The following is a 14,568-nucleotide window of genomic DNA, read 5'->3' on the forward strand; positions in this document are numbered from 1 at the left end:
TTTAGTTGCAGTCTTGTACACTGCTCTCTGCATGCTACAAATCCCTCAAAGCCCATCGTCCCTGGTCCATCTTGGAAGTGAGTAAGAGATGTTGGCTACCTTCCTACATACAGTGAGACCATGGACAGTGAACAAAGTCACCCTGGGGAAGGCAGATCACAGCAGGGCACTTTAGTTGCAGTCTTGTACACTGCTCTCTGCACGCTACAAATCCCTCAAAGCCCATCGTCCATGGTCCATCTTGGAAGTGAGTAAGAGATGTTGGCTACCTTCCTACATACAGTGAGACCATGGACAGTGAACAAAGTCACCCTTGGGAAGGCAGATCACAAGAGAAAAAAGGGCGTTTTTGGGTTGGATAGGTGGTTTTTTGTTTTTGTTTTTTTTTTTACTAGTGTCATTTTTATAGTTTACAGAGCTGCCTGAAATTGTCCCTTTACATCTTCCTGATGTTCAGCTTTACTTTCCTGCATCATTGATAACAGAAGATATTCATTCCTGAGATGGAATCAGTTTCAGCCAATGAAAAGTCTGAAGGAATAATGGTCTCTTAAAGCAAAACTAAACCCTCCTATCCTTTTACATTTTTCAAAGCAGCCACTGTGACAGTTAGTATTCACGGCATGCATTGAATGTAACTGTTCTGGGAAACCAGTAAATTAAAGTAAAACAATACTCGCCTGTGGCACCCCCAAGCTCCCCGCCTTGTCCATGGCCGGGCAGTAATCACGTCACTCCGAAGCATGCGCGGGAGTTCAATCAGATTCGGTGTTGCCAAATTTGTACAGTGAGCTGCATGCGTGTGGCTAACTGTACATGGGCAGACAGGCAAGTAACTAGCTTTAATGCATAAGTGGCAAAGCATGTCTCTTCTACTTTAAAATCCTGCCTCTCTGCTAAGTTTAATTCTTAATGCGGAGCTCCACTGAAAAAGGGACGTTCCGCTTTAAAGCTTTGTCCCCCACACCCTGTTAAGTATTGGCACCTTTGGGGGAATGGGTGGGTACCCAAATTTGACAGGTACCCACTCCAACTTTCAGTGCGACGGACACAGAAGTTGTTCTCCCCCCTTCCTCCCCGTAGTCTTCTGGGACACATGACAGGTCCCAGAAGACTACGGGACCATTTACAACGTGCATCATTACTCGCACATGCGCAATGGGCACCCAATTGTGAAGCTGCAAGCTGTCACAGCCGGGTGCCCACACTGAAGATGGCGGGGAGAGAAGATGGCTGGTGAAACCAGCCGTGGTGAGCACACCGCTGGACCGAGGCACAAGTGTCTGTATTTTAAAAGTCAGCAGCTACAGTTTTTGTAGCTGCTGACTTTTATTTTTTTTGATATTTTTAATGTGTTAGATTCTGCTTCAATTTGGGGGCATATGTTCACGCAACTTAGGTCACCTGTACACATTCTTTCTTTGCTAAAGGAGGCTTCTGCTAATTCCAGCTGTCAGTTCCTTTTATACATAAGTAAATACAACATATATAGTAGTCTAATGTATGGAAGAAATGGTAGTTTTGCAGATACACGGAATGCATGCATTGCACCTGCAATGTCAGTCCTGATAAAAGTGTAATGGTAATATGACTTTTTTTTTTTAGATGTCTATGAAGACGAGGATGAAAAGCATTTCAAAAATTCACCAACAAATAAAACCTGTACCTTCACAGGATTCCTGAATCTAACTGATCCCTGTCTGTGGGATTTATGGATAAAAGATGAAGAAACATTTCAGGACAGGGTATGAGTTGTTAAGCGATAATTTTAAAATAAATGCCCTGCTGTACGTGTTTCCTAGGGCGAGTAAATACGTAAACCCAACACTGCGAATAATTGTCAAAAGTAAAAGCACAGCTTTAAAGTTGCACTAAAATAAGGACATATTACTCATGCGCTGCCAAAAATAAATGATAAGCTGCTGCAAGCACCTGTATGTGTTCCCACATCAATAAAATTCCCCAAGAATAGTGCTGACCCAAAATATAAACTAATAAATAAACATTCTCCTGAGCATCAAACCCAATAGCTGCACATGTGATTTCCAAATCCCCCCACAGGTTTCCTTGCAGGGGAACCTTTGTAAAGCATGTAAATAGCAGGCCCCACCTTTTGGCATCTGTGTAGTAAACCATTATCTTCTGCACAGATGCCAAAAGGTGGTGCCTGCTATATACATTCTTTACAAAGGTTCCCCAGAAAGGAAACCTGTGGAGGGGATTTGGAAATCACATGCACCAGTTCAAAGGTAAATATTAAAAAAAAATACATCTAAAGCGGTATTAAACCCAAAGCCAAACATTTAACATATTGCTGCTTACCAATTCTTAGATGAAGTGGCTGCATTCATTTCTTTAGGCTTTTTTTAGGCTGTTTTCACATGATGATATGATTAGTAACATACCTCCTGTATAAGTCCTCATGCACACTGAACATTATTACAGCTGCTGTTTTGGGCTTTTCACGTTTTTTTCTACAGCTAGTAAACCCCCCAGCATGTTATCCTATGGGCCTATGGGTCCATGCATACATAGACTGTAATCAACCTTTTTTAGGCTGGGACATTTTTTTGGCTGGAAAAAAAACCCAGGACTAGTGGGTTTCTAGAGGAGTTTTTTAGCTCTAAAAATGCTCTAATGCTGAAAAACACGATAAAACACTACAAACTGGTGTTTTTGGATTTTTTTTTACCATGAAAAAAATATTGGGGGAAAAAAAACTGCTAAAAATCGCATGCGTGGAAAAATGTGGGAAAACGTTGCTAATCGCGGCAAAACACTGCTAAATGCTTATGCAAAAACGCTAAAAAAAGCTGAAAAACTCACATTTTTAATGTGACTTTACACAGCTAACGTTACCAGTGTTATCAAAACGTCCCCCCAATGTGCATGAGGGCTTAGAGTGCCCCCATTCTGGATGAAGGAGCAACAGAGACCCCCTTGAACAACAGCATTATCAATGGGAGTGTTAGCATCAGCAGATTTAGATACACTAATAAAGTGAAGCCAAACTCCAGCTAACACTTTTTAAACCATTACAGCCAACAGTTTTTTTGCTTTTGGGATACAGGTTTTACATAAATGGATAAAAGCTGATCTTTGTAAGCACCCTTGTCAGTGGCAAATGGTTTTGTCTCAACATCTCTAACTGTTACATCTGCTGGACAGCTTATTTTATTGAAAAACAACAGATTTACTGGCTAAATCACCAGGTGAAAAAAATTAATAAAGACCCTGAAGAAGAATACTAATGCAGCCATCACATCTAGTAATTGCTATGCTGTGATATAATATTGCTTTTGGGCTAAACACCTCTTTTAATTTTACTTCAAATTTATCAGGTAGCCACTTGCCAGGGCCATCCTGAGAAAGGGCAGGCAATTCATGTAGCATTTACTTCCTGGAATCCATCTGTCATTAGCTTAGGCATGCAGACAGGATGGTGTGTTTAGCTGAGAAAACCCCACCTTCTCTCCTCCAGATGAAATAAAAAAATGCCTATAAAGACTTCTGGGATGTATGACATTGATACAAAAAGGTTAAAACAAATATAATATACCTTCCTCTCCTATACCTTCCTTGGTGAAGTTTTGTCATAACTATATTGCTGGGTAATAATTAACCCCCTACACCACACCTCCCTTGAAAATAACTTAACAAGTCTTTATTTTCCAATAACTGTCATGCTTTTCTGATAATCTGTACATTTTTGTTTTGCAGATCACCAGTTTGTATGAAAAATCTCCTTCACTTCAATACCATTTCATTAATGCCAGCATAGATGATAATTCAATGTAAGCCAGCATTTTATTTTGTTGTATGTTGGCAGCTGTGAAAAAATAATTACATACATCTTTTATATGGAGCCATATGGAGAGAGACATGATGTCATAAATGCTAATAATAACAGATGTTCAGGCTCTTTCATGTTTTCAAATTAGGATATTTATTCTGTATAAATGATGAATAAATAATATATAATCTTATCAGAACAGCAGACACAGTCGCATGCATGAGAGCTCAGGATCAATAGAGGAAAGGGAATATTTACTAAATGAGGGAGTTATGTAAAAAGAAGGCTCTTGTTTATATTTGCAGCATCAATTTGTCTGTGCCAGGTATAGTATCCAAAGCTTTTCATATTTCTGTTGTGTGGACCTGAGATCGCAGGTGTTTGCTTTCCGCAAGCACAAATGAAAACACGCTTGTCGTAAGAAAAGTATAGCTGGCCCCCCTTCTGATAATGTTAGTTCCCTGGCTGTGCATGGCTTTTGTACTTTTAAAGCATCAACATGACAGCCAAGGCAGTAACAATGGCAAGCTACACAATTTTCTCATGGCAGGTAATTGAAATCCATAATATGTGCCCATAAGCTTTGTGTTACTAAACCCAGGACCCTGCATTCACTATATCTGGTCTCCCACAGTACACGGAACATGGAAGTGCAATTATTTTAGTAAATATAAACTGCTAAATACCTTTTCTCATCAGCAGTTAGAGCAGTCTTGTGACTTCTATCAGTGTTCAGCCGAGCACTGGTTAAAGCTTGTAGGAGGAGTTTTCTTTCTGCTCTAGGAGGATGCAAAACCCCTGACCTCTGTCTGAACGGTGCTGATTGGCCCTGTGCTGATTACGTGCACTCTCCTAAATAAAAAAAAGCCTCTCTGGCAATACACACCAAACTGAGCATGTGCCGGGTGACTCCACATGATATGTCTTATAAGGAGATAAGAAGGAGACACTAGAAAAATGGGAGGATCAGAGAAGTCAGGATTAAACATCATTTTTACACAATGCAAAGGATTAACCCGTTAGGTTCCACAGGGAATAAGCATGTTTTACTGCATATGAAGACTGATTTTACTGTTGTGGGTTTCAGTGGCATCCCTAGGAGGGTGTGGGGGGTGCACGCCGCACCAGGTGGCACCTATCGCACGGGGTGACACCGGACCCTCTCCACGAGCTCCACGAAAAGGAAAGTTTTAAAGCAAGCCGACGATCCCCACAAGATGGGATTGAGCATAATGGATCGGAATCAGATCCATTATGCTCCCCAATCTGCAGATCCGATCCATCTTGCGGGGATCGTCGGCTTGCACCCTTTATAGGGTTATTTGTTCTAGGTAAGGCTGTGCAAGATCCTGTAACCAGGAAATGCAGTCACGATAGCAGGAACCTCCTTTATCTAACATCACTTCTCATGTAAGTGCAGACCGGACCAGTGTGGAAAGATCAGTTAACCCCATATAGGTTGCAAGCCAATGATCCCAGCAAGATGGATCGGATCTGCGGATTGGGGAGCATAATGGATCAAATTCCGATCCATTATGCTCAATCCGCAGATCCGTTCCATCCTGTGAGGATCATCGGAGGGGTGACATCAAGTGTTACCGCACCGGGTGACATCAACCCTAGGGACGCCCCTGGTGGGTTTAGTAACACTTTATGGATTTCATAGATGATTCCAGTTTCAGCTGATTCCTGTTGAACTGGACAAAATTCCAGCTGTGGCATTGTTCTACACAACATTGTTCAATCTAAAAATCAAAGCAGCTGGGTGGCAAATTGTCTGCAGAACAGTGATTGCATTCAGTCAGATGTAAGCACTGTGTAGGTATTCTGACAGCCACAGGTGCTGGCTGTCAGACAATAGCCAGCAGGGTACATTCTTCCATTCATGCTGTTTAGCATGCATGGAGGAATCTATTAGATTTCTTTTGTCCCATGGGCTGAGGGAGAAAAATGTGTACATCTATAAGTAGCCTTAGGTTACCACCCACAAATACATCTGGAATTTAGTTGGAGAAGGTAAAGGAACCATGTAAAATCCATTTCCAAGAACTTCCTCATGTCTTTTACCATAGCTCTAATGTCTTGGGTCATTTGTATACCTTTCCTCCAAAAAAATCATCCTTCAATGGTAGACAATGTCACTATTTAGAGGAACAGTCCTCTTCTTTTAAATCAAATCCCTTTGTCTCCTTTTCTCCTTAGTTGTCCCTCTTTTTTGTCTTCTACATAGGCCTTTTTTTAAAATGCATTGACTACTACTAACAATTTACCCAACCTCTAAATTTATGCATTTGTTATTTTGAAAAGTCAGTGTACTAGAAAAAATTAAAACTGATTAACTCTAAATGGCACCCCAATGCACCTTGACGACTAACAGGCATTGTGATGCACTGCCGGAAAAGGAACAAGTCAGTTTTCTGTGATCTTGAGATGCATTAATAAGTGTTAGAAATGCATATTAACTTGTGTGCATTAATAAGTGGCAAAATGTGAACCTAACCCAACTAAACTTTTTTTTGCCAAATTAGATGCCATAAATGGATCAAAATTTTGCCAGTCCCTGCTAAACCTGTCAAATTTCAACCTGTCTATGGCCAGCTTTAGAATTGATAAATTCATTCTAAAGCTGGCTATAAATGGATCAAAATCTGTCTGGTTCAGAAGGGACTGGCTAAATTTCCATCCATCTATGGCAGTTCCTGCTCAGCAGAAGTTGATGTAATGTGTTAAATGTGAATGCTGGGATAGTTGGAAGTTTTTCTATGGATCAATGGCTGCAACCAATTGGTTGCAGCGCTGATCAGTGTATTCTGACTGGCTGATTGAAAAAAAAATATATATATAGGCAGACTTGGTGTCCATGTAAAGGGAGGCATGGCAAGGATGTGCCCTTAGCCTGCATACTTTAGGGTTTCCCTCTCCTCTTCTCAGAAAGTTGGGACGTATGCCAAATGTCCCATGAGGACAGCAGTCATGAGAGGCAGGAGTGAGAGGGGTATGTTTCACATTATTTCACACCGCAGATAATGGACTTTGAGGCAGGAAGTTTACTGCTAGATTTAACAAGGAATTCCAGGCAAAAGATAAACTTTTCAGGGCACTGCTTGGCCACAGTCAAAGTGGAACTTAACCCATTACAACAACGTTTTCTCTTTTGGTTCTTCATACTTTCTATTGCAAAACTGGGAGGGGGGGAAGAGGGGATCACAGTGATCTGCAAACTACAGTTTTCTTTTTGGGCTGCAAAGCAGTACTTCCTACTTTCTGGCCTAGGTAAGGCCCTGTGGGGAATGTCCACTGATGCCATGGGTCACTACAATGCCCTTATACCAGGAATTAGCAGAGTTTTTGTTCATGTGCAAATTTCCTCTGCAGATGCACCGAAGGTTGTCACCAGTTTCCAAATACCTTGCAGAGACTTGCACATGTGCTGGATTTTTGAAGATGGTGACACAGAAGAGAACTGTATTTATGCAGGGTGAATTTCCGCTTTAATTTTTTTAGATGGTTATAAAATAGCAAATTTTATTTATTTATTTATTTGTTTGTTTTGCCAGTGGAAAGTCCAATGAGCCTTTGGTAGAGTAATATAATATAACTAGACCTGTTGAAATGATGTTGGTTTTTCCATACAGGATACATTTATGCATTAGAAATACAAGCTATTTATTTATTTATTTTTACAGCAGTGAGAACAAATCCGCAGTTATTAAACTGGAGTTTAAAAGTCCCTCAAAAACGTCAGAATACTTCATCAGTACAGAATTGGTGGAGGGTATACTGAGACAAGAAATGCATGATTTATATAATTCTACATGTCAGCATTCTAATGTATTGTTGGATGCATTTCAAGTCACTTCTCTGAGTAAGTATATTCTGTAAGAAATATAGCTAAGATGTTTCATATAGAATTACCTTAACATAAAGGTACAAGGTTTTGTGCATGTCTTCTATGTGTTACAATAATAAAAAAAAAAACCTTTGCATGCAGTTCCCCTCCCAGCCCCCCAAAATACTTACCTGAGCTTTATCTTGATCCAGCAATGTACATGAGAACATCAGCTCTCTCAACGCTATCTCTCTCCCCTTATTGGACAGTGAGGGAGCACTGGGAGCCATCGGCTCTTGCTGCTGTCAATCACAGCTAGTAAAGGGAGAGCAGGGGAAGCAGTGGACACACACAGCTTAGGAATGAGCATGCACAAATGTCCCGATAGCAAGCTGCTTGCTGTGGGGCATTCGGCAGGCTGAGGGTCCAGGAGCACACCAGAAAAGGAGAGTTGGGCCTGCTCTGTATAAAACCATTGCCCAAAGCAGGTACGTATAACATGTTTGTTATTCTAAAAAAAAAAGTTCATTTAGAATCATTAAACACATGGATGTTGGTATGCAGAACCCTAAATAATCACTACAGGGTCACATTTGTATATGTCTGTCAGATGCACCCTTTTAGCCATGCTTGTATGAATTTCTGTTTCTGGAAGAAGGGGATAGATTGGAGTTGTGATCGTAAATTGGGACTTTCTTGTAAAAATAGTGCTAATTGTGTGTATGAGTTTGTAGATCTCTTTACTCAGAACCCAATGAAACACTCACAGCTCTTACTAACTGCTCAAGTGTGTAATTTTTTGTTTTTTTCTTTTTCTCCATTCATACGAGTTCTCAGCCTACCCATGAATCATTTTGCTACTTATAGTACATATCTTTGCAAGGTTCCATACCAAATTTCTCACAAATAGCTTTTTCTTTGTTTCAATTATTGAAGACTGAAGCGCAGAAGGTGATCAATGTCTGAACAATGGAGAATGTGAGCAAATGTGCTGTTATCCAATACCTGCTGGAAAAGGGAATGAGTGGACAGGACATCCACAAGGACATGATGGAAACATTAGGGAAGGATGCCCCTTCCTATTCAACCTTTAAAAAGTGGGTGGTGGAATTCAAGAGGGGGAACCCCTCTGTCCAAGATGCCCCTCGCCGTGGAAGGCCAGCAACTTCCTGTATGGACAAAAATATCACAGCAATCCAGGATCTCGTAATGGCAGACAGGCGTGTGACAGAACGTTTCATCGCAGAGAAAGTGGGCATATCCCAGCAACGTGTTGAACAAATTTTAACAGTAGTGCTGGACATACACAAGGTGTCAAGTGGGTGGATCCCGAGAATGTTGACTGTTGAAAACAAACACGGAAGACAGCAGGTATTGGATAACAGCACATTTGCTCACTTTTTCCATCTTTCAGACGATGATGACCTTCTGAGCTTCAGTCTTCAATAACTGAAACAAAGAAAAAGCTATTTATGAGAAATTTTGGTATGGAACCTTGCAAAGATATGTACTATGAGTAGCAAAAATAAAATTGGACTAAGACAAATTCTTCATGGGTAGGACTTTTCAATCGCCCCTCGTATATCACATGCGATACTGTTATTAATTTATATACACCTATCAGCCATAAAATTATGTCGAGGCATGGACTCCTCTAGACCTCTGAAGGTATGCTGTGGTATATGACACCAAGTTGTCAGTAGCAGAATTTTTAAGTCCTGTAAGTTGCAAGGTGGGACCTCAATGGATTGGATTTGTTTTTCCAGCACATCCCACAGATGCTCCATTAGACTGAGATCTGGAGAATTTGGAGGCCAACAATGCAACACCTCGCTGTTGTGTTCATCTAACCATTCTTGAATTCATCAGACCATGCTGCCTTCTTCCATTGCTCTGTGGTACAGTTCTGATTCTTAGGTGGCCACTGTAGGTACTTTTGGCTGTGGGCACCCTGAGCAGTCTATGTCTACACAGCCCCATACATACATATACAAATTTCTATCAGAACCAGTGCAAGGATTCAACCTATGTCTGTAGCCCTTTAAATGTCCTCAGATATTCCCAGCCTCCGAGCTCAGGAGAAATAAAATTCCTTGCAACCAGCATTAACTTTTTCAGCAATTTGAGGTACAGTAGCTCTTTTATTAGATCAGACTACACCTGTGAGCCATGGCCACCCATGACCTGTGGCCAGTTCACTAATTTTGCTTCCTTGGACCAGTGTTAGTAGTTCCTGACCACTGCAGACCAGTAACATCCCACAAGCGCTGCAGTTTTAGAGATGCTCTCACTTTCTTTTGTCCCTCGTCAAAGTTGCTTAAATTGTTACGCTTGCCCATTTTTTTTTTCTGCTTTCAACACATCAAGGACAATATGTTTGCTTACTTCCTAATACATCCCAACCACTTCAGTTGACATTTGTAATGCGATAATCAATGTTATTCAATATACCTGTCAGTGGTCATAATGTTGAGAAAAAAGAATATATTTTGTTTTGTTTTTTTCCCAAACCTATATCATGTGTGATAAAGTATTAATTATAACAGTATTTATATAACGGCCTTTACAATCTGTTACAGGTTTGTGAGCAGCACTCTCTGACTACATCAGTTCAAATGCCACCACAGTTCAGACATTTCAGCAGTGATGATGCTTCAGTACTGTCATTTGCCTGTTGTGGTTTCAGTGGACATATCAAACTTTTCTATGTCAAGTGTCACCTTTCATACTGTACAGAAAATACCCCTAGCTACTGCATACATAATTGGCCTCTGTTGGCACATGACTGAATATAAATCTCATGGTACTGCGCCCCTTCCAGCTATGCCCCTTCAGCCCGATGAACATACTTCTTTGGTATGTCTATGAAGACCATGATAATAATGTGATACTGCATACTGTTTAGTGAGTGAACAGATTCATCCATAATGTTGATCAGTATAATTTAACCTATAATTTCATGTCTCTTTTTGTACGTTTCTATGAATATTTTATAGACTAATGGAAAAAAGTCTCCTAATATCTCTGCTTTGTGTAATCCAGAATATGATGTAGTGACTGTGATTTCAATGTGACAAAGTATTTTTTCTCCAATGTCGTATAACTTAAACAAGAATGGTATAACTATATCTGTCAAATAAATTAGTTTATATTTTTTTACAATCATGGAGTTTGTTTTATGTTTTCTGGTAATCAAATTTTGCTACTATACAGTATATCAGTAGTACACATGGGGGGGGGGGATTTACTAAAACTCTTAATCTGGTGCTGCTGTGCATGATAGCCAATCAGCTTCTAAAATCAGCTTGTTTATTTAATGTTTGATGATAAAACCTGGAATCTGATTGGTTTCTATGCAGAGCTTCACCAGATTTTGCACTTTCCAGTGGGTAGAAGGGTGTTCAATGAAAGTACAAACTATACTTGGGAAAACCCTCCCATGGGGTTGAATTAAAACAATTCTGCAAAGAAGAGTAGGCCAAAATTCCTCCACAGCGATGTAAAAGACTCATTGCCGATGATCACAAACACACAACCATTTATTAGATTTAGGGGCAATTACTTTTTTACATAGGGTCAGGCAGGTTTGGACAGCTTTTTTCACAGTGAAGTGGCACATCGCATTTGATTTGCACAGGAACCGCAAATCACATGCAATTTCTGTGCTGTGCAATTTGAGCCATACATTTTATATGGCTCAAATCACACTGCATCCCCACCAAAAATGCAGGACCCTTTTTTTTTCCACACCTGAATCGGATCGTATGGGTGTGATCTGATTCTGCATATCGCACCGTGTATTCCAAACTGATTTTGGGGTGTCGTTAACGTAAAATACACACCCACAGTGGTTCATATGAATGGGGTATGAATATGATGCAGTGCAGAAATCACACAGAAATGATGTGAATTCCGCAACGCATCAGTGTGAACCCGGGTTTAATAAATTAAATAATCATTTATAAACTATGTTTTGTATTTTCTTGGGTTATGTTTGTGTTATATTAAAAATTTGTTTGATCTGAATTATTGAAGTGTGACAAATATGCAAAAAAAGAAAAAATCAGGAGCAGGGCAAATACTGTACATGTCCTGTTTCAAGACTACAGTGGACTAGATTGCTGTTTAAAGCAGAACTCAATGAAAAAAACATTTTTCCCATGCAGTGGGGCATTGCATGGGTTAATTGCTCATTTTGCCCAGGGGGCGCACCGAAAGGCTAAACTTGCCTTGGGCTTGGAGGATTGGTGGATTAGGTAAGTATATATCATCCCTAGACAAAAAGGAGCAGTTAATCCATGCAGTGCAGACACAGCCCCACTGCATGGGGAACAAAAAATTTCTGGAATTCTTCTTAAAATATATATCTAATGTCAAATGTTATATATAATAAATTATATGCTGTATCTTTAAAAACAGTACCTCTATTGTTCACTGCAAAAACACATAAAAGCATATGCAAAACCCCAATTTAAATTATCCCATGTCCCCTACAACTGTCATCAAAAATAGCTAGTGAATGTCCATCACTATGAATAGTATATCACCCTATTGGACTCTCAATGTACAGAACATTTATATGTTCAGTAATGAATTGTAAATACTGGAGCATAAGGGCTCAAAGGATTTCAAAACTTTAAAGCTTTCTATAATTCCCCATTGCATATGTGTCACAGTTTAGCCTGCAGTTTCCTACCTGTGACATTCTTAGCTCCTTGCTGTAGTGCTTCTGCTAGACCTGTGATTTTATTCACGTGTGCTGCTCACTTGTGTTAACCTGTGATCAGTAATGTATTTAGGTTTTGTGCTGTCCTAGGCAACACAAAAAAAATAATCAGACTCAGACCAAAACTACCCCCTCCTTCCCCCTTCCGCAGATAGAGCCTGATTTTGCTGACATTGACCAACAACAGCCCTGCCCCCCACCTGGCAGAGCCTTCTCCTACCCCCCCCCCCTCCCAGCGATAGAGAAAAAGACACTCATCGTCACAGCTCCTGACATCCCCAGGAACAAGAGTCAGGCTCTACATACACCATCAAGCAGCTCACAGCCTCTCTCGGATCCCACCTGGTTCCCATAGCACGCGTGTCCCTTCTTTTATCCCTTCTTCTGGGGGGAGGTGCTGCCCCCCCTGAAAACTGCTGCCCAAGGCAAGTGCCTTGTTTGCCTTGTGGTAAATATGCCCCTGCCTGTGATCAACCGCCTCCCAGTCTGCTTCCCTATGTAAGACATGCTCAGAGCATCTGTGCTGCCTGAGTAACTTTCCAGTTTTTCTGAGCTCCTGGTTTACCTTGCATTACTTGTATCCTGTGTCAGACTTACTGTGTACTGACCCTGGCTTTGTCTATCATTTTGGCTTGCCTGCCATCCGCTCTGATATCGGCTGGGGCTGGGGCTGGCTGCTCCGATATAAAGTTCATCAGGACCCTTTGTCAGTAGTGTATTTAGATTTTGTGCTGCCCTAGTTAACACAAAACTTTGGAACCCCCCCACCTCCCCAGTGAGAGAGCAAGAGAGTTCAAGAAGTGTGTGTATCTATATATGATTCTCTTTCTCCCATTTTCTCTCTCTCTTCCCTCTCTCTTTCTCCCTCTCTCCCCCCTCTCTCTTTTCTCTCTCTCTCCCTCTCTCTTCCCTTCCTCTCTCTCTCCCACCTCTCTCTCTCTATCTCTCTCTTTCCCTCTCTACCCCCCTCTCTCTTTCTCTCGCCCCTCTCTCTTTCTCTCTCTCTCTCTCTCTTTCTCTCTCTCTTCCCTCTCTCTCTTCCCTCTCTCTTTCTCCCTCTCCCTCTCCCCCTCTCTCTCCTCTCTACCCCCCCTCTCTTTCTTTCGGCCCTCTCTCTTTCTCCCCCTGTCTCTCTCTCTTCCCTCTCCATTTCTTCCCTCACCCTTTATCCCTCTCTCTTCCTCCCTCTCTCTCCCTTTCTTCTCTCCCTCCCTCCCTCTCTTTCTTTCTTTCTTCCCTCCCTCTCTCTTCTCTCTTTCTTTCTGCCCTCCCCCTCTCTCTCTTACCTCTCTCTTTCTCCCAATCTCTCTTCCCTCCCCTCTTTCTCCCTCTCTCTCGTCTCTCTCTTTCTCCCTCTCTCTTTCTCCCCCTCTCTTCCTCTCTCTCTCTCTCTCTCTCTCTCTCTTCTGTCTCATTTTCTTCATCTCTATCTCTCCCCTCCCTCTCTCCCCCCTCCCTCTCTCGTTTTCCCTCTCCATCCCCCCTCTCACTCTTTCTCCCTCTCTCTCTCCACTCTTTCTCTCTTCTCTCTCTCTCCCCCTTCCCTCTCTCTCTTTCTCCCTCTCTTTCTTCACTCTCTCTTTCTCCCTCTCTCTCTTCCTCCATCTCTCTCTTTCTCTCTTCCCTCCCTCTCTCCCTCCCTCTCTCTCTTCCCCCCTCTCTCCCACCCCCTCTCTCTTCCCTCCCTCTCTCTTCCCTCTCTTTTTCTCCCTATCTCTCTTTCTTCCTCCCTCTCTATCTCTCGTCCCTCTCTCTCTTTCTCCCTCTCTCTTCCCTCTATCTCCCCCTCTCTCTTCCCTCTCTCTCTCTCTTCCCTCTCACTCTTCCCTCTCTCTCCCCCTCTCTCTTCCCTCTCTCTCTCACTCTTCCCTCTCTCTTTCTCCCTCTCTCTCTCTTCCCCCTCCTCTCTCTTTCTCCCTCTCTTTCTCTCCTCTCTCTTTCTCCCTCTCTCTCTCTTCCCTCCCTCTCCCCCCTCTCTCTCCTCTCTCCCTCCCCCCTCTCTCTCTCCCTCTCCCTCTTTGTCTATTCACTCTCTCTCTCCTATCATCTCTCTTCCCTCTCTCTTTCCCCCTCTCTCTTTCTCTCAACCCTCTCTCTCTCTCTCTCTCTTCCCTCTCTCTTTCTCCATCTCTTTCTTCTCTCTTTCTCTCAACCCTCTCTCTCGTCCCTCTCTCTTTCTCCCCCTCTCTCTTTCTCTCATCCCTCTATCTCTTTCGCTCT

The 14,568-nt window shown here is 41.9% G+C and overlaps 1 protein-coding gene across 1 annotated transcript in view; it reads left to right on the plus strand.

The window, feature by feature from the left end:
- LOC149465165 (TPA-induced transmembrane protein homolog) overlaps window positions 1-10,784 on the plus strand; it is a 33,657-nt gene extending 22,873 nt beyond the window's left edge. The window contains exons 4-7 of the mRNA XM_089673596.1: window positions 1,606-1,745; window positions 3,721-3,794; window positions 7,480-7,658; window positions 10,202-10,784. Coding sequence (XP_089529722.1) covers window positions 1,606-1,745; window positions 3,721-3,794; window positions 7,480-7,658; window positions 10,202-10,209 — 401 coding nt within the window. The 3' untranslated portion in view covers window positions 10,210-10,784. The remainder of the gene's footprint in view (window positions 1-1,605; window positions 1,746-3,720; window positions 3,795-7,479; window positions 7,659-10,201) is intronic.
- The last annotated feature ends 3,784 nt before the right edge of the window (window positions 10,785-14,568 follow it).

Source organism: Staurois parvus, unplaced genomic scaffold (genome assembly GCF_062004578.1).
Source record: "Staurois parvus isolate SC_StPar_1 unplaced genomic scaffold, SC_StPar_1.0 ptg000142l, whole genome shotgun sequence".
Classification (NCBI taxonomy): domain Eukaryota; kingdom Metazoa; phylum Chordata; class Amphibia; order Anura; family Ranidae; genus Staurois; species Staurois parvus.